The sequence below is a fragment of the Lepisosteus platostomus genome, chromosome 9 (genome assembly GCF_059453375.1).
Source record: "Lepisosteus platostomus isolate fLepPlt1 chromosome 9, fLepPlt1.hap1, whole genome shotgun sequence".
In the NCBI taxonomy this organism is placed as follows: domain Eukaryota; kingdom Metazoa; phylum Chordata; class Actinopteri; order Semionotiformes; family Lepisosteidae; genus Lepisosteus; species Lepisosteus platostomus.
Genome location: NC_142619.1, coordinates 60,622,737 through 60,646,681, shown reverse-complemented (window position 1 = coordinate 60,646,681; position 23,945 = coordinate 60,622,737). Strand labels below are relative to the sequence as shown.

The 23,945-nt window shown below is 43.6% G+C and overlaps 1 protein-coding gene across 1 annotated transcript in view; it reads left to right on the top strand.

Annotated features, from left to right (window-relative positions):
- Positions 1-23,945, top strand: part of pah (phenylalanine hydroxylase) — a 29,802-nt gene that overhangs the window by 3,427 nt on the left and 2,430 nt on the right. Inside the window, exons 3-11 of the mRNA XM_088645973.1 lie at positions 9,054-9,237; positions 13,567-13,655; positions 14,712-14,779; positions 15,335-15,531; positions 16,513-16,648; positions 17,843-17,912; positions 18,427-18,483; positions 18,717-18,812; positions 21,811-21,944. Of these exons, the coding sequence (XP_088502099.1) occupies positions 9,054-9,237; positions 13,567-13,655; positions 14,712-14,779; positions 15,335-15,531; positions 16,513-16,648; positions 17,843-17,912; positions 18,427-18,483; positions 18,717-18,812; positions 21,811-21,944 (1,031 nt within the window). The remainder of the gene's footprint in view (positions 1-9,053; positions 9,238-13,566; positions 13,656-14,711; positions 14,780-15,334; positions 15,532-16,512; positions 16,649-17,842; positions 17,913-18,426; positions 18,484-18,716; positions 18,813-21,810; positions 21,945-23,945) is intronic.

The window sequence follows — 23,945 nt, the reverse complement described above, 5'->3', positions numbered from 1 at the left end:
CTGATCAAACAGCACTCCGAGGGCGATGGTCTGACCCTCACCTTGATCAGGCCTGCTCGTGTTTGTGAACAGTGGCCTTCTCTCGTTGGGTAAACTGTCCTTTCGGGGAAGGTCCTGTTCACACACCGCCGCGTATCTGCAGGAGCGTCTTAACGGGACCTGCATGGCCTGCTGCGCGTGCTTTTATTTATATTACTGAGCCAGCAATCTAGCAGCTTTTTTCGCTAGGGTGGGGGTCTCACATTAACAAAAGAAATTATCCAAGGCACAAGGTTACTTGAGTTTAGTCATTTGTGGAGGAGCAGAGCGTATGTCATGAGACTCTCTTCCCATGTTTGTACCTGCGGTGCATGTTCTGTGTGCTCCTGCAGTTACTGTACATAAGAAAAGGCCGCAGGAAGAACTGCCATCTGGCCCCGTTGGTAGTTAGTAGCTTCTGAAGCAAGAAGGAGGCAGGGAGGAAGGAGGCTTCAACAACATAGCTGGGAAGTTTGTTCCACACTCCCACAACCCTTTGGGTAAAGAAGTGCTGCCTGTTCTTGGTTTAAAATGCACTTCCATGTAGTTTCCACTTGTGTCCTCTGTGTTGGGTTTCACTGTTCATTTTGAATCTGTCTACCGAGTTGACCTTGTTGGTGCCTTTGAGGTTTTGAATACTTGAATTGGGTCCCCTCGGGGTCTTTTATGCAAATCTCCTGTGTGGGGGAAAAATTCAACGCAACACAATGCAGTCATGTGTCGATGCTGTGCAATGTGATTGTCACATATAGCTGCCAGGAAGCGCCTGACCCTCATGTGGACTGTAAAAGAGTTCGCAGGAACAGTATTGTCATTGTTGGAAATGGGATGGGTGCAGTGGCCAGTTTGCTATTGCATGCTATCGCTGTATGTTTATAAAACTGAAGTGGTAGAGGCAGAAAGCCCAGATTGAGGAAGTGACGTCACAAACTTGAATGTTCCCTGTCTTTTGTGGACACTTTTAAGAAATGGCTGGATAAAATTATAGACTCGATCAACTGCTAAACAACCAGAAGTGGTCAGATGGGCCGAACGCCCACTTCTTGTTCTTTGCAATGATTGAGTAGAGATTTTACTAGCGGCCTAGCACATGGTGCAGGTGCAGTAATATATCCATTAGTGCAGTGCTCTCAATGGATGTTTTATATCTGCTGCCCATTTCTCCCATTTTTATCCTTTATCCTTCTCTTCAGCAAAGCTTTATGGGCAGATAATCCTTCCCTAAACTCTCCCTCTGGAGTCAGGAGTCCCCAGCACTGGGCCTCAAGAGCTGCTGTCCAGCAGGCTTCATAGGTCTTCTTAAATCTCCAGCTTCTTAAGAATAAGAAAAGACTTCAACTGGTCTAATTAAACACGACTGGACGGCCCTGCTACAGACACACTGACCCCCCGGGACCAGGACTGGATGGCCCTGCTACAGACACACTGACCCCCCGGGACCAGGACTGGATGGCCCTGCTACAGACACACTGACCCTCCAGGACTGGACAGCCCTGGTTTACACACCTCTGGTTTATTAACTCTCAGCATTGTACCTGAAAGCTTGGACACATTTCAGAGCAGTGACCCTCGCTCCTGGTGCTCAAGACCAGGGCCTTCAGATTTTTAAGTCTGACTTTATTAACTCTCTTATTGGATAATGGATTCCTGGTCTTTAGTCATTGAGGAGTTTCTGAATTCCCCATAAAACCTTTAGACGCCAGGAGTGCGAGTCCCTGGATGAATGGCCTAAAACAACATCTTGAACAGCTTTTCATTATTTGTAATGAGGATGCTTAGAGGATGGTTTTAAATTTCATAATTATTAAGATCGCAAATCATCCACCACTGAAAAGAAATGTAAAGTTTTTCTAGTTTTAAGAAACGAAAGCTCTGATAGTAACATTATATTCTTGAAAGTATAGAATTCCTAAGTGTAATAATAAATTGTTTTTTCACTTAAGTTGGGTAGATTGTATTAATCGTATTGCCTAGGATTGTAGCTAGAGTGGTTTATTGACAATCGGAGAATTTCACTGACATCAATCTTTTATTTCATCACATTTTTAGAATAAACAGCAGGTTTTAAATACCCAGACTTCCCAGTCGTTCCAGTAAGCAGCAACATTTCTTTAATTTCCTTACACACTGGCGTTTCAGCAATGTGACTGTCCATGGTTTTAAAGGCACTTAAAGAGTGCAGTTAACTGTCTCTGCAAACCTTTAAACCTGCTCTCCACAGATCAAGTACAAGTAGTAGGTAACTGTTGCACTCTGACCTTACAGCTCAAAGAAGAGAAGCTCTTGGGGACCTATAGAATCTCATTCCTGGAGCTCCACCCCTGCTCCACCTCCACCTCTCTGTGACCTTTAGTTCATCACACTCCCTCCTTTCTCACAAGCAACCAGCTGTGGAGCTGAAGGATCCTCCCACCCAGAAAGGGGCAACCTGATTTTTTTTTTTAACCAGAATTTCACACATCCTTCATGACCATAAAACACATGCAGAAAACCCCCAAACTGTGCCTTTTCAGAGCTCAGAATTCATCATCCAGGTGGATGCTGCACATTAGTGGTGGTGGAGGGGAGTCCCCATTACCTGTAAAGCGCTTTGAGTGGAGTGTCCAGAAGAGCGCTATATAAGTGTAAGCAATTATTATTATTATTATTATCAGTTCACCCGTGGACCTGACAATGCATTTAACCCAAGAGCCCTGACAACTCTAAACCCAAATTAATTTCTGTTTCTTTTCTGCATAACCACCTGTTGTTCTAATAGAATGTAAAAAAAAGTTATTACTTTTCACTGGAATAATCATAGATGATGCAAATGCAGCACAACTGAAGCCAAACCACTGCTGACGTTTCCTCCTGTGTTCTGTCTCAGGATTAGTCTTAGAGGCAGCGTCTCTTTCCTGGCTCTAGTGCTGTACCTCTGTGAGAACTCTAGTGACACTCCTGGGAGGAAGTGGCCTTCATTGCTGAACCTCACACAGACAAAAGCCTATCCAGCCCACTTGCTCCTCAGTTTCTCAGAAGGTATAGTGATCCTATCCTATAGTGAGGGCACACATAGTGTTCATTCATTTTTTTTGTACATCCTGTGACTCTTAGCTCCTGATGTGAGAATGCACTTTACCTCAAAAGAATGCCACAAGCCTGTCTGTCTACCTAGGTGTGCCATCTTCACTCTCCTGGCCCATCATCTCTTTCTGTCTTACAAAGTACTTACGTCCTCCATTACAATGCTTCTGAAAAGGCCAGGTTCATCCACCAATCTGGGTGTAAGATCGGTTGTATTTAGAAAAGGAGGCTTTTGAAAAGACAACATAGGGGAGGATTGAACTGCAGAAGAATATTCGTGTCAAACCAGCTTAGGATCAGACTTTTTCAGTAAAAAAAATTCTGCCTGGAGCGATTATCATTAAGAGTATCCCTAGTGGACCCCTCGACAGACTTTGAAAGACTGTGAAGTCTTTCCACATGTTTTTATTGCCATGCTGTACTTAATTAGCACGGCAAACTGTGTTTCAAGCAGAAAGAAATGTCAATGAAGTAAAATTTACCAAGCCCCTGGCACCGCTCAGTTTGTTAAAACGGCACATGAAAGTTCAAGCAAAAACAACAGCAGGACTCATTCAGAATATGCAGCATATATAAAGGGTTTCAAATTTAAATGAAGTAAAATTGCAGATGGGGGGGGGGAGAGAGATTAATTGATCTACTCCTTAAATTTTCAGATTTCTTATTTTTTACAAAGAACAAGCAATGCTAAGGAAAATGAATCAGTTTTCAGCAGGTGTGAAATTTTGATCATGCTGCTTGGAGCGTAATTGTCTTGTTTTGAAAAATCTCCTGAACATAAGAATAATTACAAACGAGAGGAACTATTCTGCCCATCTGTTCCACTGGGTATATTACTTAATTGATCCCAGGATCTCATTCAGCTGCTTTTTGAAAGAAACCCGGGTTTTGGCTTCAACAACATGACTGGTTAATTTGTTACATGCCCCACAACCCTTGGGGTAAAGAATGCCCTCCTATTTTTGCTTTTAAATGTAATTTAATTTTTAATTGTAAAAAGTAGTAGTTCTGCCTGTGTTCTTGGGTTCATTCTTCACTGTTCATTTGAAAGAATGTCTCTAATTTGACTTTATCATTGACTTCCAGAGTTTTGAACACTTGTATCAGGTCCCTTCATAGTCTTCTCTGTTCTAGACTAAAATGGTTCAGCTCCTTCAGCCTGTCCTTGTAGGACATTTCCTTCAGCTCCAGACTGTATCTGGTTGCTCTCTCCTCAGGACTGATTCCAGAGTGGCAGTATCTTCCCTATAATTTGGTGACCAAAACTGTACACAATATTCTAACTAGTAGCCCATTATCCAGTTTTAAAACTATATTCCTTCATTTAAATACTACACTTTTAACTATGTATCATTTGTTTAGCTTTACAATTGCTTCCCCACTGGGTGATTTTAAAGGAGGCCGAACGAAGAAGGAAAACGCTAAGTGTCACATCCTCATTTTGAAAGCTAGACAACAGTGTAAAGATCTAAGGTACAAGAACAGGAACATCAATATCACCAAATGATCCACATTCCATTTTCTTCTGCGGTGTCCATCACATTCATGTCTAATGAACACCCTTCACGGATGAGCCTTCAGATGAGCTTCGTGGCGACGTAAACAGGAAAGACTTGAATCTGCTAGTTGACTCTCAAGCCAGATGAGATGAAGTGGCTGGATGAAGCACAAAACAGAGCTTTGGAGTGAATTAGAATAGAAATTCAAGAAGAAGGTTCGATCATAATCTCGCACATTTCCTCTTGCCTATGTAGATAAGCACGCAGGACTTCCCCCGCCCGCCTCCCCATCTACACTCCTGCAGCTGCTCCCCAGCTCATTCCTCGCAGTAGTGGGCCTTGTCCTCGCTGCTGGGCTGCCACTCCCTCAGCTACTATAGGCGAGTCTGGCTACATGCGTTCTGCATGCTTCTTCCCTCTGTCTCGCTCATTAGGATGTAACGGTGTTGCTGGCAGTATGAGGGGAGGGCAACGGTGAAGCTCATGTTGAATAAGAATGTCATTCCTCCTGTGGGGAACAGGACTGGATCTGGTCTGTTTTAGGGTTGTTCTGTATCCGCTGGTCTTGGCTGTCCAGCTTAGGACTGAGGAAGAGACTGATTCCAGAGTTTATCAGGACATTTTAGCTATAAACTGGTGCCTTTTAAGAAACGTATGCCTGATGCAGTAAATCCAAGGAGTAAAAGGTTAAAAGAAGATAAAACACAGACCACGTTACCCGGAGGAGCAGGAGAAGATGTGCTTAGCAGACTGAGCTGCAGTCAGTTCCTCCTGGTTTAAAGTCTTCCTTTCAAGTTCAGCGTGAAACCCAGCCAGATGGGTTTTTACACTTTTCATCTGTAGGACACATGAGTTCGAACCTCCGCCTCTTGCAGGGTGATTGATAGAGAGGTTACAGCAGTGAGGGAAATGGGTTGCCTATCAGTTTTTCCAAATGAGGGGAGGACAGCCGGAAGAAAATGGGCGATTCTCCTAAATGAAAGTTGCACATGTATAATAATATTAACGTAAAAGCTAGAGGAAACGCTATCATGAAAACTGCCACTAAATCCTATCTGACGTTTGTATTCTGCTGGTTTCCCAGATTTCTTTATAGGACAGGTTTCAGCTCAAGAATAGCCTCTAGGATGCCGTAAGCTTTAACAATATTTGTATTAAATGTTTAAAATGCCCTGAAGATCCCAATGTAGTCTGGGTTATTCAAACCGAAGTCCCCTGTTGTGTAAATCGCACCGATCGCTCATGTGGTATCAATAACAAGGGGTTTAGAAGTGAGCTGGCAGATGGAGGAAAACGCGTTCCAGATGGGTTCTAGACAACATAAAAACAAAACTCCTCCGTTACACGTTTTAAACACTAGCCAATGGCGGTGCTGGATTCGTCCACTCCCTCCTGCTCCAGCTGCCCCGCTGTTCCCAAACAGCAAACAACAGATCGTTCAAGTCAAGGAAACCTCACGCAGGATGATCGAAGCCCTCATCTAGTGCAGTATACTGCAGAGTAATGCATTATGTTAAAACAATTGTCACTTGCTTTTATTGCTTATAACACCACCTGCTGTTGACAACTTTACCTTTCAAGATTTCATGTATGCAGCCTCTCTTCCTTTGGCAAGCTGCCCCTGTGTTCAATACCACATGCATGTCGGAGGATCATATGCCTTTACTGATTCCCTCAAATGGAGGATTTGCAAAGATAAGATAAGAACATTATTAATGCTTCATGCTGGTTCTGTTGCATCAGTGCTTTGATAACCTGGTCCAAACTATCAAATTCTCTCATATAGTGCTGTCTCTAATTTATTGAGATGTTGTATTCTCTCACATAGGGAAGGTTCTTTTCTTGCTACACAGTCTATTAAGTCTGCAAAATAAAGATTATCTTAGCTTACAGACATCTAACGCAAAACTTAATTGTCATAGGTAGGAATATTTTCCCAATTCATTGAGTTTTTCTAAATCTCCTGTTGGATCTTTTAATTATCACACTGTGGTGTTATGGTGTATTTTAGCACAGGAGTTGATTTAGCAATCTTGTCATAAATCATCTATATACTCCATCTGTCATCTGTCATAAATCACATCAAAAAACATATTTTTGTAAATGTTACTGAGGAAAAGTGTCACAAAATAAGGCAAGTGTTCTTGAGGTGTTCATCCTGTGATGTCATTAATCCTTTCATATGTGTATGTGTTAATGACATGGTTCTGTACAGAGGTGTAAAGGTATTTAACTGTTACTTCGGTAAAAATACAATTACTTTGAAAAATATATAACTGAGTAAAAATAAAGGTTTCCTTCTGAGAATTTACAAGAGTAAAAGTACAAAAGTATCATCTTTTAACAGTATTCATGTATTGAAGAGTAAAAAGTAGCCTTTTTGACATTCTAGAGGAAATCTGCTCTGTCAACAGCAATTTATAGCTTAAGAACAGTTGTTTCTTGCACATAGCTGTAGAGTAGTTACACCACAAGTCATTGCTAGTTATTCTGAACATGCTCAGAAACTACAGTACAGTAATTTACCACAGAGATTATTAAAATGTTCCTGTAATGTCCTGATGCAGAACTTTTCTACAGGAAATTGTCAATTTCATGTAAAGCTTTAATCAGATGTAGAAACCCTATAGCAATTTCTGTGAACGAAATCATGACTATAGGCATGTCTCAGGAATACCACAGCGTATTTTCAGAAGGGTTAGTAAGTAGCTTGCTATTAAACGATCAGCCTCTAAGTTTAACTGTAAATAGTTTACACATTCAAATATTTTGAAGATAGGTTTCCCAGAACTGTAGTTTACGTGGTAAGTAATTAAGTCTGCGATGTACTTTGGATTCTCGGCTTTTATTTTATACCTAAAGGAAACATGAACTAAAGCGTGCTTTAGTTTATGGTTCATTTAATCATAGATAAATCAACTAAAACTGTTTTCTATTAAACTTGAGGTAAAATTGTATTCCCACATATATTAAAAATACCACTGAAATCCTACATGTACGGTGTGTATATATATTAAAAAATGCCTTTGAAATCCTATTTTTACAATAGATACTGGAGAAGCCTACGGCGAGTTAAAGCGTGTGTTCGGAGGCTGAGAACCTCGGGTTTTCTGATACTATGCTGCCCTCTGGTGGCTATATGAAAAAACAACACTTTATGCTTTGTAGTTTTTATACGATGCGCCGTGTGTGGATGGGAAAGTTGAAAGGTTTCTGAAGTGTGTAAGTATATCATAGATACGGGGTGTCACGGATTCTTCTCCAGTAACGAAGGGTTTTTGTATCCCTCAGAATCATCAGTACACCCGCAGACCTGACCAAGAGAGTTAAGCCGCAGACCTCTAGTTTTTATGTCACTAACAGCCGCGATCAGTTATCTCCGTCATCACGCATAACAAACGTAAAATAAGAAGCATCCATGAGGGACACAAATGAACATCCCAGTGCACTGTAAAAAAAAAAAAAAAACCCAGTCCCCAAAACTGAAGTCCCTGTAGAGAACAAGTCCACAGCTCTCGGCAGTGAGCTTCCAGGGCTCCCCAAAACACAAGCCCGAGCCTTGTTCTGTGCTCTGACAAGTTTCTTTCATCCTTTTTCTTCATGCAGCTAATCTGCTAAACCACTTCAAAATAGCCTTTCAGTTTTCCTGCACAACTGTTGCACAAAAACAAGAACAAAAACTGCTCTGAATCTAAAAGTGAATTCTCTCTCCGAGACGGTTAAAAAAACATAACCTCATTTCGGATACGACAAATGCCGCCACCCCAACCTCTCTTGTCCCGGGTTTGTCGGTGGCGGTAGCGATGTACTGTACCTGTGCTGCTCACCGTCCGTGTCCAAACCTTGAGGCTCACTCTTCCCCCATAAACCACGGCCACCTCACGCGTAACTCCTGCCCCCTGCTTCCCTCTGTGCCATACTGTGTTCTTTTTTTATTTGTATTCATTTTTTTCTTTATTTGTATTTTCAGAATTTTAAAGAGTACATATTTAAATTTACTCATTTAAATAGGTTGTGTTATATTTACTGTACATAAATTCTGGCCTTTACCAATCATGACCTCCTAATAATCCCCATCTCTGAACTGGCTTCCTCACTCTGCTCTCCTCCCCACTGAGAGCTGGTGTGTGGGGAGTGTACTGGTGCACTCTGCTCTCCTCCCCACTGAGAGCTGGTGTGTGGGGAGAGTACTGGTGCACTCTGCTCTCCTCCCCACTGAGAGCTGGTGTGTGGGGAGTGTACTGGTGCTTCATCCAGGTGGGGCTGCACACTGGTGGTGGTGGAGGGGATCCCCATGACCTGTAAAGAGCTTTGAGTGGAGTGTCCAGAAAAGTGCTGTGTAAGTGTGAGGAATGATGTTAATCGTAACAGAGCTCAGTGCGCAAGAGCCCGAGACAGACGAGACGCAGCTCCCTGCAGCCCTGGTCTTGCGCGGTGTGTGCTCAGGACCTCAACCCTCGCCTGTCCTTGCAGGAGAAGGGCATCAACCTGACGCACATCGAGTCCCGGCCCTCGCGCCTGAACAAGAACCAGTACGAGTTCTTCGTCAGCGTGGACATGGCCAGCTCCGAGACCCTGGACCACATCGTCAGCGGGCTGCGGGCGCAGATCAGCGGCCACGTGCACGAGCTCTCTCGGAACAAGGCCAAGGACACAGGTGGGGCTTCTTGAGCAGGGTCTCGTGCTCTCTCGGTCGCAACGGTGCCGTTGCCTGTTGAATGCTCCTGGAGGGGCGGAGTGTCCAGCTTCACACCTGGAGTGCCTGTGTATTTACCCAAATGCTTCCATCAGTAGGAAGTTGCTAACTCCTGGCAGGAACTGGCCCTACCTGCACTGGGAACACAGGGAGAGCCCACGCCCTGGGCAGCAGGCCTGTCCACCACAGGGGACACACTCAAGCACAGGGGGACACCTTACAGACACTAATTAGCCCAGCCAGCCAGTCTCGGGAAGGTGGGAGGAAACTGGAGCTCCTAGTGCAAACCCATGTGAACAAGGGAGAGCACGCAGACTTCACACGGAAGGTGCTCCCATCCAGATTCACACCTGGGATCCAAGATCTATGAGGCAAAAGAGCTCATTGCCGCGCCAAAAACTGGCAAAAGCGGCTTTTCCAAAAGTGCTGCATCACAAGTCGCCCGTGTGAAGGATTACCTTTTAAAACGACGAAGATCTTTTTTGTGGGGGGGGAGGGGGGCGGTACATTAATGAGCAGCAGCTTGCAGTGATCTAGTCTGTGTTCCTAATCGCCTGATTTGATCTGCATGCATCACAGGAGCAGATGACCTTTTTTCTCTTTGCGATTTGGAGCTGACGGTCCCTTTAGAGATACCCATCCACCTTGCAATCGCTAACTGTGTCTCGGCTTGAGGTTACAAACCCTGCAACGGCACACGGTGGGGGGGAGGGGGCAGACACCCTCCCCTCACACTATTCCTTGGTTTGATGCCTCACAGGCAGCACAGCCCCATACCGGAGATTCAGTGCCAATTGGAGGAGAGGAGAGTCCCTCTCTGACAGCACTGCGTACCCTTGGTTGGGGAACCCCAGTCCCAGCCGGCTCCCGTCGTGACCCCGTGATTAAAAAAAGTCAGCCTTTGCTCGCTCAGGCTTGTGTCTTTGCCCATTGAGCCACTCGGGAAAGTGTACTACTTCAATCAATAATCATCCCCCAGATTGTCATTAAATTTAAAGACAAGTGAAACTTGCAGCTGTAATGAACTACTGACCTGGGCTCTGTGCTTCCAAACACACAGTTCCTGACATGAAAGACTGCAGATTTGGAGTCCTTGAACAGCAGATGATTCTGGTAACATGTAGCCTTAATATCCTGGTGCAAATAGGACTGTGTGTGAAAGAAGGAAATTCAACAAGTAACTTTTAAGCCACTCTGAACGTGCCGATGTTCAGCAGTGCAGTCAGTGAAGATATGGGCACTGCTGGGTTCAGTTCCAGTAGCTGCAAGGAACACGAAAGTTGATATGAAAATCCGCGTTCATAAAACATTTGTGAAGTGCAGAACACCTGAGGCACGCTGTTTTACAATCTAATTTAAACATTCAGTGTTCCTTCAGAACCTGGAGGATTGTGATCCCACACAGGAGGCTTTTGAAAATCTTAAATAAAATAATTTAAATAAACCTAATAAAAGTGAACATTCAGTAAAACGTCCGTGAACTTTGGATGGCAGTCATGCGAATGGTCAAACAAGAAACACTTTGAGTTTCGATCAGGCCCTGAGCAGCGCGGGCCCCAGTCAGCTCCGAGATTTATCATTCTGTCCCTTTGTTCACTAATTATTAGTTATTTCCCTGAATTGCATTAGTTTAGTTTCTGAAGACAAACTGGCTCCGTCTGAGCACACAAGCAGGCTTTTGAGCACAGATCTGATGCATGGTCTTCAGCTCTGAAAGAACGAGTTTTTTTTTCAGGAAGTATTAATAGATGTCCAGTTCATTTGCTGGTTTTTGTTGTATCACAAACAGTAGATGGTATTCTTCCAGCAGAGGAGTCTGTATCCTTACTGGATATTTACTGCCTGCTGGAGACCGTCTGTGGGGCTGGAGGATGCAGTGGCTTTGTTCGCTGTGCCCTGGGGGAGTCCACACTTGTTAAATATGTTTAGAGAGGGAGGCACCAGTGTCCTTAATGGCCGTAAATTTAACCAATCGGCCATCTGACCCCCCGGTCTGCTGGTCACAACCCAGGAGCCCTGCACAAACTCTGCAATATTTCAAATGCAGCTCCGCTCACAGAAGCGCTTAATTAGCATTCCCATGAGGCGCCTGACATCTGCATATATTTGGACTCCACTTGGGTGTCCATTGAGGACTGAGGGATGCTACTCCTGATGTGGCGGAGAGCTAGTATTTATGGCGCTCAGGGCTGAAGCCCCCCATTCTTTGTGACCTCCCTGAATTGTGAGGGGCAGCCTTCATGCCCTCAGTGCAAGAATGCGTCAGCAAGGCATTGTTACAAAAGAAGGGACAGCTCTTGTGAAACTGTGAGTTCAGATAACCGGCTTGTTCTTGTTACTCATTAATCCTTATCTGCAGAGGGAAGTGTCCTGGCATGGATTTTGAAATTCCAGGATATTTCTGTGCCATTTAAAATGTGTTCATCAGCATTCTAAAGCTGTGACATTGCAGTTCCCCACCTCCATGCTTCTGTGCAATTCAGATTCTTTATTTTTGTCAGGTTTTATAGAAATACGCCGTAAAAAAAACAAACGTTTTTTCACCAGTGGGGAAGTCCGTTCTTATCCGATTTCAGATTGCCCTAAATTCGTCTTCTCCTGCTTTTCATGGCCATTACAACAAAAGCAGAATAGAAATTAACTTAATTGTGTTATTTATTGAAACAAAGAAAGAGATGAAGACAGTTTGGTGAAATTTAGGCTATTTGTTAAGAGTGGACATCTTAGCAAAAATGCTAACTGCAAGCACTTAACCATTAAAGATGGTGCTTAGTTTAATTAGTAATAGATTCATTATAATTGTAAACTTTTGGTCAATGTGAGCATACTGTATATACAGCTCCAAATAAATGTGAATGGGTGTGTGCTTGCAATTTCAGAAACACAGTAGTTTAATAAAACAAATATATTTATTTTGTTTTGAAAAATGTAGCTTTCAATGCCAAACACTTTTTCTCTGCTCTTCATCTTGTGGGCTTTCAGGAAGATCTCAGCGTGGTTTTATAAACACTTGTCAAAAACTGACCTCTGCTGGCGATGTATGCAATAACCTCTAATTTCCCGGCAAGCTTGTTTTTTGACGAATCTGTGCTATTCATGACAATTGAAGTGCAGTCAGTACCGTACAGATTACATTTACCAGTGAAAAAGACAAAATCTGATGAAGCCACGTGATACCAAGTAAGTTGGTTGATGGACTTCTTTCTAATGGAGATTGCTAATTCAAGAGGATGTCATACAGTACATGTGTCTTGGGAACAGTGATCAATTTTCTAGAAACCTGCTTTTCAGGCTGCATGAGGGTTTGCAGGTGCCTTCAAAGAGCACAAACTTGAAGATCAGTGATGTCCAGGAGATAGTTAATGATAGCACTCCCATACTGATGTGCAGAAAAGCACATGTCTTAGCACATGTGCCAGTTAGTTTACTGTGGTCAACCCTGAATATTTCTATGAGCAAGATGTTGAAGAGCATACATCCCTTTTAAGTGCAGACTCCTCAGAGCAGTGGTGTCACAAACACTACACTATCCCACAAGTTGTTCTGTATGCCCCTGAGTTCCTTGAAACATGGTGCCAGTTGCTTCCAAACGTGAGCAGACACTCTTATGTAATGTTGGAAATTTTTACAGCACACAATTAAAATGCATCTTTTAGAGTGCATTGCATGACTCTTGGTGACATGATTCAGAGGCGGTGATTGCTGTAATCATTTGACTGCTGCAGCATTTAAATGATAAAATGAACTATAAGACGGCGCAAAAGTTAACATACTGTAAGAGTGTGGAGTTTCCATCTAGCCCGGAGTCAGGGATTCACAGACTGAGAGATTGCCTGTTTCAAATGTTTAGAAGCTATTGAATCCATTTCTCGATTTACAGTATCTCACATCCTTCCATAGTAGTGTGTTAAAAGCAGATCTGTATCCTGGCGGTGTGATTCTTTTGCTTTATGTCCATATACTGTACATGCGTCTTCTTTCACATTCTGTTCATAAGACTATCTGAATTCACCCGAAGTTCTAGTACTGTCTGACATGCAAACACAATGTAAGTGATGACATACTGAGAGAGACTCAGGTGTGACTCTGGATGGTGGCTTAAGTGCACCACCACAGCGACATCAGTGAAAGAATATAATTAATCAAACATCAACGAGGGGCGTAAAACACACAAAACAATGTGAGTTGTTCATGTGACCTTAAGGAAGTCATGTGATGTGGAGGAATCCACAGCTTCACAATGATCTTTTGTTGCTAACAAACTTTCCATGTCATGTCCTTTTTTTTTAGTTCCCTGGTTCCCAAATTACATCCAGGACCTGGATCGGTTTGCCAATCAGATCCTGAGCTATGGCGCGGAGCTGGATTCTGACCACCCTGTAAGAACAGTCTCTCAACACCCCCGTCTCCACCGCGGTCTGAAGCCTGAGCACTGCTGATCAGATCAGATCTATTGCTTTACTCACCAAAAAGAGGCTTTATTTACATCCCAACAGCTGACTAAGATTGCTGCTTTCTTAGAACATAAAATCCTTCAGCAATCACTCCTATAACTTTTCTTCAATTTTTTTTTGGCACACATTCTCAGGATTGTCTTGAGAATTGAATGTCTTTTCCCCCCCCCCATGGTCTAACTAAGTATAAAGAAAGCTATTCATTTGCAACAAAAAAAACATATACTGTATGCAGCTCTTAAGCTGAGAGTGCAATGCATTATCACCAAATTTATGTATATTACAGATTTCGTGGCTCAGGGTCTGAAGAAGTGGGTTGCTCCTATTATAAATAACTAAAGTTATCATTTAAATTTATTTATAACAACCCAGTATTTAAATTTAACCCAGAACTTTAAAAGTCGTCCTTTAAAAGAAACTGATGGCAGTTTTTCTTTAGCGATGGCTCCCCCTGGGGACAGTGTTGGGTATAAACTCAGAATAAGGCACAAGCTGCAAAGAATTCTGTGGAGCATTCTGGGACAGGAAGTGCTGTGGTTTGAAAGGCTTTGTGTCGGGTTTGACTGAACTTGTTTTGTACCTTGTATGGCTTCTTGCTCATTCATCCCTTTTGTGCTGTACTCTCTGTGAGTCACGCAGTGATCACAGCTCCAGACCTCGCCTATTCTCATGCAAAAGAAGTGTGAGCTCTAGAGGGGAAAAAATTGATGTCATTAGTTTAATTGAGGCACCGTAATTATAAATAATTACTCCTTTTCTAACCACTATTAAACTGAAATCTATTCAGCGTAAGCAAAAACAATCTACAAAGCCTTGCCTGAATATGTCTTTTTAATTTAAATCTGGGTGATATGGGTTATCTCTCGAGGTGTAATTGATTTTCTGATTTTAATGGCGGAGCTTGAAAAATAGGTTGTGCTGGGTCATGTAGCTGCTGTACCCCTGGTCTCATGTGGATTGTTGTTCTCTGTTCTCCTGTAGGGATTTACGGATCCTGTATATAGAGCCAGGAGGAAGGAATTTGCTGACATCGCCTACAACTATAGGCAGTAACTATCATCTGGTTATGGAATTTCTTCACAGCGAATTCTCTCTTTCTCTTACATTTGTGTAGAAGTGCTGGAAGCTATCCTGCTGCTAATTTTGTCCCTCCTGTCTATCTTTTTTTTCTTTCTCTTTTGAGGCTATTTATTAAAAATTATAGCCAAACAAAGAGAAGCAAATTGCAGCGAGCCAGCTTTCAAACTGCATCCCCTGGCTTTGTTATCTTAATTGTGTCCCGTTATTAGAGGCTACTACAAAGCCTGCACGCCTGAATGGAGCTGCTTCAGCTATTCTTCACATGGCCTCTGAAGAGGGAATCATTAACATAAAAGTGCGGATTGCATACACTAATACAGTAATGAAGCTCACTTAAATGATGTGTGCACTTCTGCCCTGCATTATCCAGTCTTCCTGATCTTTCCTTCCAAGATCCTCTGGAATATAAGGGTGTAAGAAAGGTTGTAAGTGGGAATCCTTCTCTTCTTGCTGATTTGGCAGCTAGTTGCTTATTGATGCGAGCTTCACGTGAAGCCCTGACCTGTAATGTCTTTATTCCCCAGCGGCCAGCCCATTCCTAAAGTGGAGTACACGGAGGAGGAGAAGCAGACCTGGGGCACCGTCTTCAAGGAGCTGAAGACGCTGTACCCCACTCACGCCTGCCGGGAGCACAACCGCGTGTTCCCTCTCCTGGAGCAGTACTGCGGCTACCGAGAGGACAACATTCCCCAGCTGGAGGACATCTCCAGGTTCCTGCAGTGTAAGATCCCCCTGCTTCACGCTGAAGCCACGATTCGGGGGTCAGAGTTCCCCGCGGGGTCTCCTAAAGCTGCGCCATTGCCACAGCCCAGAGCTACACGGTCCACACGTGTCAAGAGTTCTGGCAACGGGTGGAAACGGCAGCATTCAGGGCCCTGAGGGTCCTCTGTTCATCCTTCCACCCTTGGCCTGCATTGTCTAATGAGCCAGTTATTGAAATACAAAGTAATTCTGCTCGTTTTTGTGATGCCCATTGGATGGTAATTGAAAATGACCTTTAAAAACCAAATGACTACAGTTCTGTGGAGCTCCCCATCCTTGGCCTAGGGCAGGGAATTTAATCAGTGTCCTTCCTGGATCTTTATTTGAGCCGAACAAAGTGAAAGGGATCAAATAGAAAATCTCTTTCCACGTAAAGTGGAAAGGTTCTTGGACGGACCTATGTCGCAGTAGATTCATTAATTGCTTATTTATTCCTTTCTCCCTTTGTGGAATACATGAAACCTGTCAGCGAGGCTGTGGTTAAATAAGGATGTGGCTCAGATGGGGTGTGGTTAGATGTGAGCGTGTGGGGCTAAATGTGATGTGGGTGTGGCTTGGCGAGGGTGTGGTTAGATGAGGATGTGGTTAGATGTGGGTGTGGCTCGGCGACGGTGTGGTAAGATGTGGGTGTGGCTCAGTGAGGGTGTGGCTTGGCGAGGGTGTGGTTAGATGTGGGTGTGGCTCAGTGAGGGTGTGGTAAGATGTGGGTGTGGCTCAGTGAGGGTGTGGTAAGATGTGGGTGTGGCTCGGCGAGGGTGTGGCTAGATGTGGGTGTGGCTTGGCGACGGTGTGGTTAGATGTGGGTGTGGCTCGGCGAGGGTGTGGTTAGATGTGGGTGTGGCTCAGTGAGGGTGTGGCTTGGCGAGGGTGTGGTTAGACGTGGGTGTGGCTCAGTGAGGGTGAAATCGGCTATCTCTCATCCACACTTCCTGCTCTGCAGCCTGCACAGGTTTCCGCCTCCGTCCCGTGGCCGGCCTCCTGTCCTCGCGGGATTTCCTTGCGGGGCTGGCGTTCCGCGTCTTCCATTCCACCCAATACATCCGCCACTCTTCTAGACCCATGTACACCCCTGAGCCGTGAGTGTGCCCCACACTGGTGGGGGTAGTGCAGCGCAGACATCCTGCCTGTTCGTGCACTGCTAGACGCCGTTGTTTTTCAATTTGTGAAAAGAATTACATTGGCAGGAATATAACTAGATTCGTGAGGATCGTTCCCCATTAAGAGAATTTTGTGGAGTGAGAAGCTTAAGCTTAACTCACTGGGTGGAGGGTCAGGCGCCTGGCGAGAGCATGTGGAGGCTGGGACCCCCCCGCAGAGTGAGGGGTGACCAAGGGCCCGCTGCGCAGGTGGACACCAGGTGAAGGAGGGAGGCAGAGAGTGAAAGTCAAGGAAGTGAGCTGTCATCCCTCCTGAAATATTGTCAAAACTGCATACATACGGCATGAAGACACTTGCCCAGAGGGTGTGCTTGAGGCAGGAGGCCACCCCTGTGGCCCAGTACAAGCCTGCAGGCTGGTAGGGGGTAAATAAGAGGCACAGTGCTCCTAGCTAAGGCCCTGGAGCTCACAGGGTGTCAGCTGACCAATGACTGCAGGCTCAGGGGCCAGAGGAGCTCTGAGCACTTCTCACAGGTCAGTACTGACAAAGCAAGTGATGATTCCAAATGAGCGAGAAACCAATTACTGTGATGTACCATAGTAAAAACATAGAGCAAGCTGTAGAAAGGTGTAGTGAAATCATTGTAAGAGTGGAGCTTATAAAGAAAACTCGGGAGGGATGACGACAGCCAAGGTCAATCAGCTTGATGTTACTTCCTCACATAAAACATGGTAAATACTGTACGTCAGCCTCTTCTCTCCCCTACATTCGTCTCCTCCACCCGTACAGCTGCCCCTGGTCCCTCCTCACTCAGGGTGTCCCAGCCCCCTCGTTCCTCTCAGACTAGCGGGTTAAACCCAAATTTACTGTAGATTAGACACTCAGTAACATTTTCAGTACACTTAACTCTTGGGTGTTGCTATCCTCAGTGAAACACAATATGTTGTAGAGGGGTATTCAGTTTTCACTTTAATAGAACAACTAGAGGCCACTGGAAATCCGTGATGTGATCATGGAAGACCACTAAACCGCTAGAAATCTGTAAGATTATACTGGAAATTCAGTTAACCGTTCACAAGCTGCTCTGGCATTGCAGTTAACAGGAGGTTGTTTTTAGTGTCTTGCATTTAGCTGCCTGTGTGAAACAAACTGCTTGCCCTCTCTCTCCACAGTGACATCTGTCATGAACTGCTGGGACACGTGCCTCTTTTTGCAGATCCCAGCTTTGCCCAGTTTTCTCAGGTAGGGTATTCTTTTTAGTTGCACTGGACAGAAGCAAGGCTCTTCCACAGTGCTCCCTTAGGGCATCGGTCACAAACAGTGGGCAGGCCAGTGTGGATGTACCACTTTCTGCCACACTAAACACAGGAATGAAAAGACAAATCTGCTGTCCAATCATTGGCAGGAGACCAGTTTTTTTCAGGATAACTAGTACCTCAGGTGAAACAGAGAAGATTATTTAGCGTGACTGGGGATTATGAACAACGTGAGCAAATCCTGTATAATCCCCTTGGACAGCTCAGCTGCATTGGGCACCTAGGGGTAAAAGGTCACTGTAGCTCTACAGTGCATTATGAGTGGCTGCCCCTAGTAAAGCAGACCCTGCAATTTATTTGGTTTTATTTGGATTAAGATATCCGTCCAGTTTTAGGTTTCTCATTTCTTTCGCTTTGTTCGTAAGTGACTAAAAGTACTGTGTAAATGGTGGACTGTCATACATACAGTATACATCAAGTAACGTTGGTTTCTCTGCCAGGAAATCGGGTTGGCCTCTCTGGGAGCTCCAGACGAGTATATTCAAAAGCTTGCGACAGTAAGTACAACAATCCCTGAAGTGAGCTCCCTGGAATATTCGGCACTGCTCGTCTGTTTTCCTTCCCTCTCTTTTCGGAACACCTTCAGATGAGACGGGTGGATCTGCATTGGCAGATCTCTTTTCAAAGCATGAATTTGGAATGGCAAATAAGAAGTCACGGCAAAGCGTGGCGCTTCGTACTCAGTGTGATTCACTTTCAGCTGACGATGCCATCTGTTGTTCTCCTGAAGGTGTACTGGTTCACAGTGGAGTTCGGGCTGTGCAAACAGGAATCTGAGATCAAGGCTTATGGAGCTGGCTTGCTCTCATCCTTTGGAGAGCTGCAGGTCTGTGCACTTCATTACGGGTACTTGAGAGCAATGCATGGCCTTGTTATAAGGAATAAACAAGATGAGTGGAATTCATTTCCCATATAATTGGAAGCGATCATCGCTGATATCATCACAGATACGCAGGTTATTTCTCAGCCATGTTTGTTGGATAAAAGGGAGCATTTTGCATCACTTTAAAAAATATCACCTAATATTCCAGTGCTGAGGCCATTTGGCAGGTCTGGTGAAAATTGCTTTTCGGTCATCATCTAGCTCTGGGTAGCTACACGTCTCCTGTAAGGGGTGTTTTTTTGTGAAGGTCCCGCATGGATCTGTGCTTCATCACAGAACAGTGCTTGTGATGTCAGGAGACTCCTGCCACAGGTTGAGTCCTTTCAGCCGGAGACTCTGCAGCCTGACTCAGCCTGTAGCAGGAAAGAAAGTAACTCAGTCAGTTTGTCATTTACTAGTTTCCCTTTATAAAGCCATCTGACTTCCCTTGACCTATTGTTATTCTTTCACATTCATAAGGAGCAGCTTCTTAAGAACTTCAGTTTGTTTCAATGTATAACCAGACATATTTAATCAACTAGAACGACTGTCTGCTGTGCACATGCTGTAATGTCTGTATAGTTCTGCATTAGGTAACTAAAATCATCCCACCTTGTATTAATTGCATTTATTACTGCAACCTTGTAAAAGCACAGTGGGGAAACAAGCTTTGGATGGTCCTCCCTGTGTGAAACTTGCACCTGTCAGAGCTGTCTTTTTCTTAGTGCTCTCACCCACAATTGGCTACATTGCAGCAGAGCTCACACAGACTACTCTGAGCAACTCAAACCTACCCAGCCCTAGTGAGGCTCTGTCAGTCAAGCACTGTTGGCTAATTGTATCGATCCTGCTTAAGAATGTAAGAAAAAAAAACAGAGGAAGTCATATCTACTGTATGTTGGCCTATCTAGGATGTTTTGTACTTCCTAGTTAATATCAGCATCTCCTGCAGCCATTTCTTGATAGAAAAGTAGTAGATCCAGGGTATTGGCTTCAGCAACATGTTGGGTAGCTTGTTCCATACTCCCACAACCCTTTGTGTAAAACGGAGCCTCCTTTTCTGAGTTTTAAATGCACTTCCACTAGTGCCCTCTTTACACATTGCCTTCATTGTCATCTGCCATTGTTTACCCAATTCTGAATGTGATTGTTTTACATACAGTACGTTCGCTATGTCTACAGTGTTTTCAAACACTCCTATGTTGGTATCATCTGCAAGCATTACTTATTTACAAGCTATACCAGAATCTAGATCTGTAAGGAAGAACAGTGGTCCTAGATCTCTAATTACATTACCCCTTATCAATACTCTGTTTTCCATTTGTTAACTACATTTCAGTCATGCTTATTGGGGATATCTGGATAGAGGTCCAGTGGTGCTCTGAATGAATGTCTTTACTAGTCTCCAGCCAGCTTTAAAATAAGGATAAAGGATAAGTAATGCAGTATAGATAGACAGAGGGATACACAAAGAGATGAATCTGTGGCCAGTAAATTCTATAAAATAATTTGCTGCATTATTATGTCATATACAGTTCCCTAAAAATATTAGGAGAGTAAAGCATAAACTCAGATTTCACTAGAAACTGTAAGAATAATTTCTCATTAAAAAGCTGATTTCTACCTTTGGGTCAAATAAACAAATTGAGTGTTGAACCTTTTTTATTTTGAAGAAAACCTTTTCGTTTGCATACATATTGAGACAACGGGCGGACGTGTCCATTTTAGCCTTGGTGTTGGGAAATTAAGATCCCTGTCAACTGGCTCATGTGGACTCCAGTGTTTGGAGTCCCTAGTCAAATATTACAATAAAAACAAAAAAAGTAGCACAGGAACTGGCCGTACCAAGAACAACATTTAGTAATATGCAGAAAGCAGTCACAAGCATATTTCGCCAATCAGTCAACAAAAATGCCTGATGTTGATGACAGAATCATTATCAGGGCTGTCAGGCAAAACCTCAAAATCACCCACAACATCTGGGGCCCCATTGGTGAGAGTGTTAAAATTCTCAGTTCCCACAAACTGGGACAACAGAATTCCAAAAGCTCCACTGCAATATGTAAACCTCTCAACAGCGCCAAGACCAGAAAAGCTAGGTTAGAATTCACTCGGGAGTATCGAATTCGCCAGAAGAGTTTTGGAACAAAGTTTTACGGACAGATGAATTTTTACAAAGTGAGAGAAAGGCTAAGCCGTGGAGGAAGACAGGGACTACAGTTGCTCCAAAGAACAGAGTTTATGATATAACTAAGAACGACAGCCGCAGAATGAATTCTGCCATTTACAGATACTTTTGGCAGCTTTTGTAGAAAAAATGCTTCTGCACTTGGTTGTGGCTTCCCCATGTAGAAACGACATGAGAAATCTTAGACTGGCGAGGTCAATCTTCAGATTTGAATCCCACTGAGCAGCAGTTTACATGCTGGAGACAAAACTGAAGTCGGAACATCTCAAAAGTACGGGTCGAACTCAGAGTGGCTACAGAAAAGGCAAGGCAGAACATCACAAATGATTATACACACACAGTCTGGTGAGCTCAGGGAGTGCCGACTTCATGCAGGCCTTAAAGGGATCTGCACGCAACTTCTGACTTTTAAACTCCAAAATGCATTTAACATGCATGTGTCCCAATATTCATAGCCACCTGAACCACTGGGATGAACACAGTATGTTCAATATACTGTATGAAGTACACTGTAGCTCAGCCAACTCCTAATATTTGCGCAAGTCGATAGATCAATTGATTGATGTGTTTATCATCATGGTTCCATCTGATTATTCCTTATGTTATTTTAATTTGTGTATTTTGTTTTATGTACTTCAATTCACATTTTTGCATGCAGTGTTATTACAATCAGTGTGATATTTACTGCTTCTTGGCTGTAAGATGAATAAAATGTGATTACTTCTTTCTTCCTGATTCTTAAGAACAATCTTCCTTTATTTTTCTTTACTGCAGTACTCCTTAACAGATAAGCCAAAACTGCTGCCATTCGACCCTGAAAAGACCAGCCTGCAGGCTTACCCAATCACTGAGTTTCAGCCTGTGTATTTCGTCTCTGAGAGCTTTGAAGATGCCAAAGAAAAAGTCAGGTAACAATGTCTACTTTTGTGTCAACAGCAGCCTCATGCATGCATCTTCTTGGAATTACATTCAAAACCAATAAACACAATGTTACAATAGCCTGTAGACTGCTACATCCAAAGTCTGTAAATACATTCTTTGAGGTAAAGGTAAGTAATATCTTCAGACCACCAGTAGCTTAAGACTTGTGGATGTGGCCAAGGTAGACCTTCTCCACCAGTTCTGTAGAAAGCCCTCTGGACCGGAGTATCCCTGACAAGTATCCGGGCAGTTTGGAAGCCCCCAGTTGAGGGTGAACCCAACGCTTGTGAATGGAGTTTGGATCCATTTCACTCCATGTGCTGAGCCCCTGGACCTGTGAGGTTCAGATAGTACCTCTTTCACTCCATTCCCCTACAGGGGTGGATTTGATCTTGTTCTTTGTTCTAGGAGTTGATTGTTAATTCAGTTACCTCATTAAAGGGGAACTGCAACGCTATTTTTATATTTCAGGGTTAGAAAGAATCTGCATTGATAAGTGCATTTCAGACCACTATTAAATTAAAATGTACACAGTAACGTGTAAAGTCTCAAATTTACATCACTAAATTTCCAGGTCTGCGCAGCACCATGTTGCCGTCATTGTCTGCGATTCAGAACGAGGCAACAAAACAGTTAGGTGAAGTGGCCTTGTTGCGCTGTAAACAAGCAGGCTTGTGAAGACATCTCTTTTAATGCAATTGAAATATTGCTTTCAACTTTGAGATGGTTTACATCACATTACATCAGTCATCACAGAGACTAGTGAGCAGGAAGGGCAGCTTCACATCTCAGTTCACATGAACTCTTGACAACATGATAGTTGTTTCAGTTACAGTACAGTACTTTCACAAAGTTTGGGATTTTGTTCTTAATTCAGAATTTCTTAAATTCTCTTTCACACCTGAAGAAGGCTCCAAGGCTGAAGCGTTGTTTTCTTTCTTCTCTTTTCAGCAGGGAATAAGCCTTTACTTGTTCCTTTGCAGCCTATGCATGCTGACGCAGCTCCCCACCTGAACTAAAAAAAATACGGTCATTTTAATTTAAAGAATATTTAAAAAGCCACAGAATTTGCTGTGATTGTACATATTTGTTATTCTCTCTGGATAGAATATTTGTTTCTGCTACATCAGCATTAGAATTTTAAAAAAAGGGGGTAGATCCTGCCATTTATCCACAATATGTTTTTATTTTAGGACAGGTGTCTCTGGATATCGGTGTTTTCAATCCATTGCAGAAAAGACACGGGAACTGCAGTCCCCTTTCTCAGACTGCTTAGTAAATCTCAGTAACAATTTTAAATTGATTGGCAGCATCATAAAATTTAACAAATTCGTGTGTTAATTTCTGTGTTGAGCTCCCTAAATGCAACTTTCAAGGGTGTAGATCTGTTTATATTAAAATCCCAATCCTACGACAGTGCATTTACAGTGCCCGTGCAAGGGAAACCATTTAAAGATAAAAAAATATACACGTAATAGGTTTATTCCCTGCTAAAAAGAGAAGAAAGAAAACGCAATGTTTCGGCCGTGGAGCCTTCTTCAGGTGAGGCCTTCAATGCAACAACACACCAAGCCCAGCTCATCTTGAGATGCAACTACAGTCCTCAGTGGACCCATGGGCTTGATTAAGTCCATTCTCCCACCCCAGCGTGGCTGATCGCCTACTTCCTAAACCACAGTCCTGGCCTGAGCCCACACAGGTGGGCAGGACCTCCCTCCAGTCCTTCACCACCACTGTCTGTAACTCCCCTTCCCCACCCTCACAGCTCAGTCAGTAAAATGGGTTATGGCACGGTCATATAGTGTATCAGACAAGAACATTCTAGGGTATATGGTCAAATGTATAGAATGTTAATCGGGGGATGTTACAATGGAATTGTATAATGCACTAGTAAGATCTAACTTAGAATAATAGTGTATGTACACTGTGGGACACAACAATGTAGAAATGACGTTGCCACTCTGGAATCAGTCCGGAGAAGAGCAACC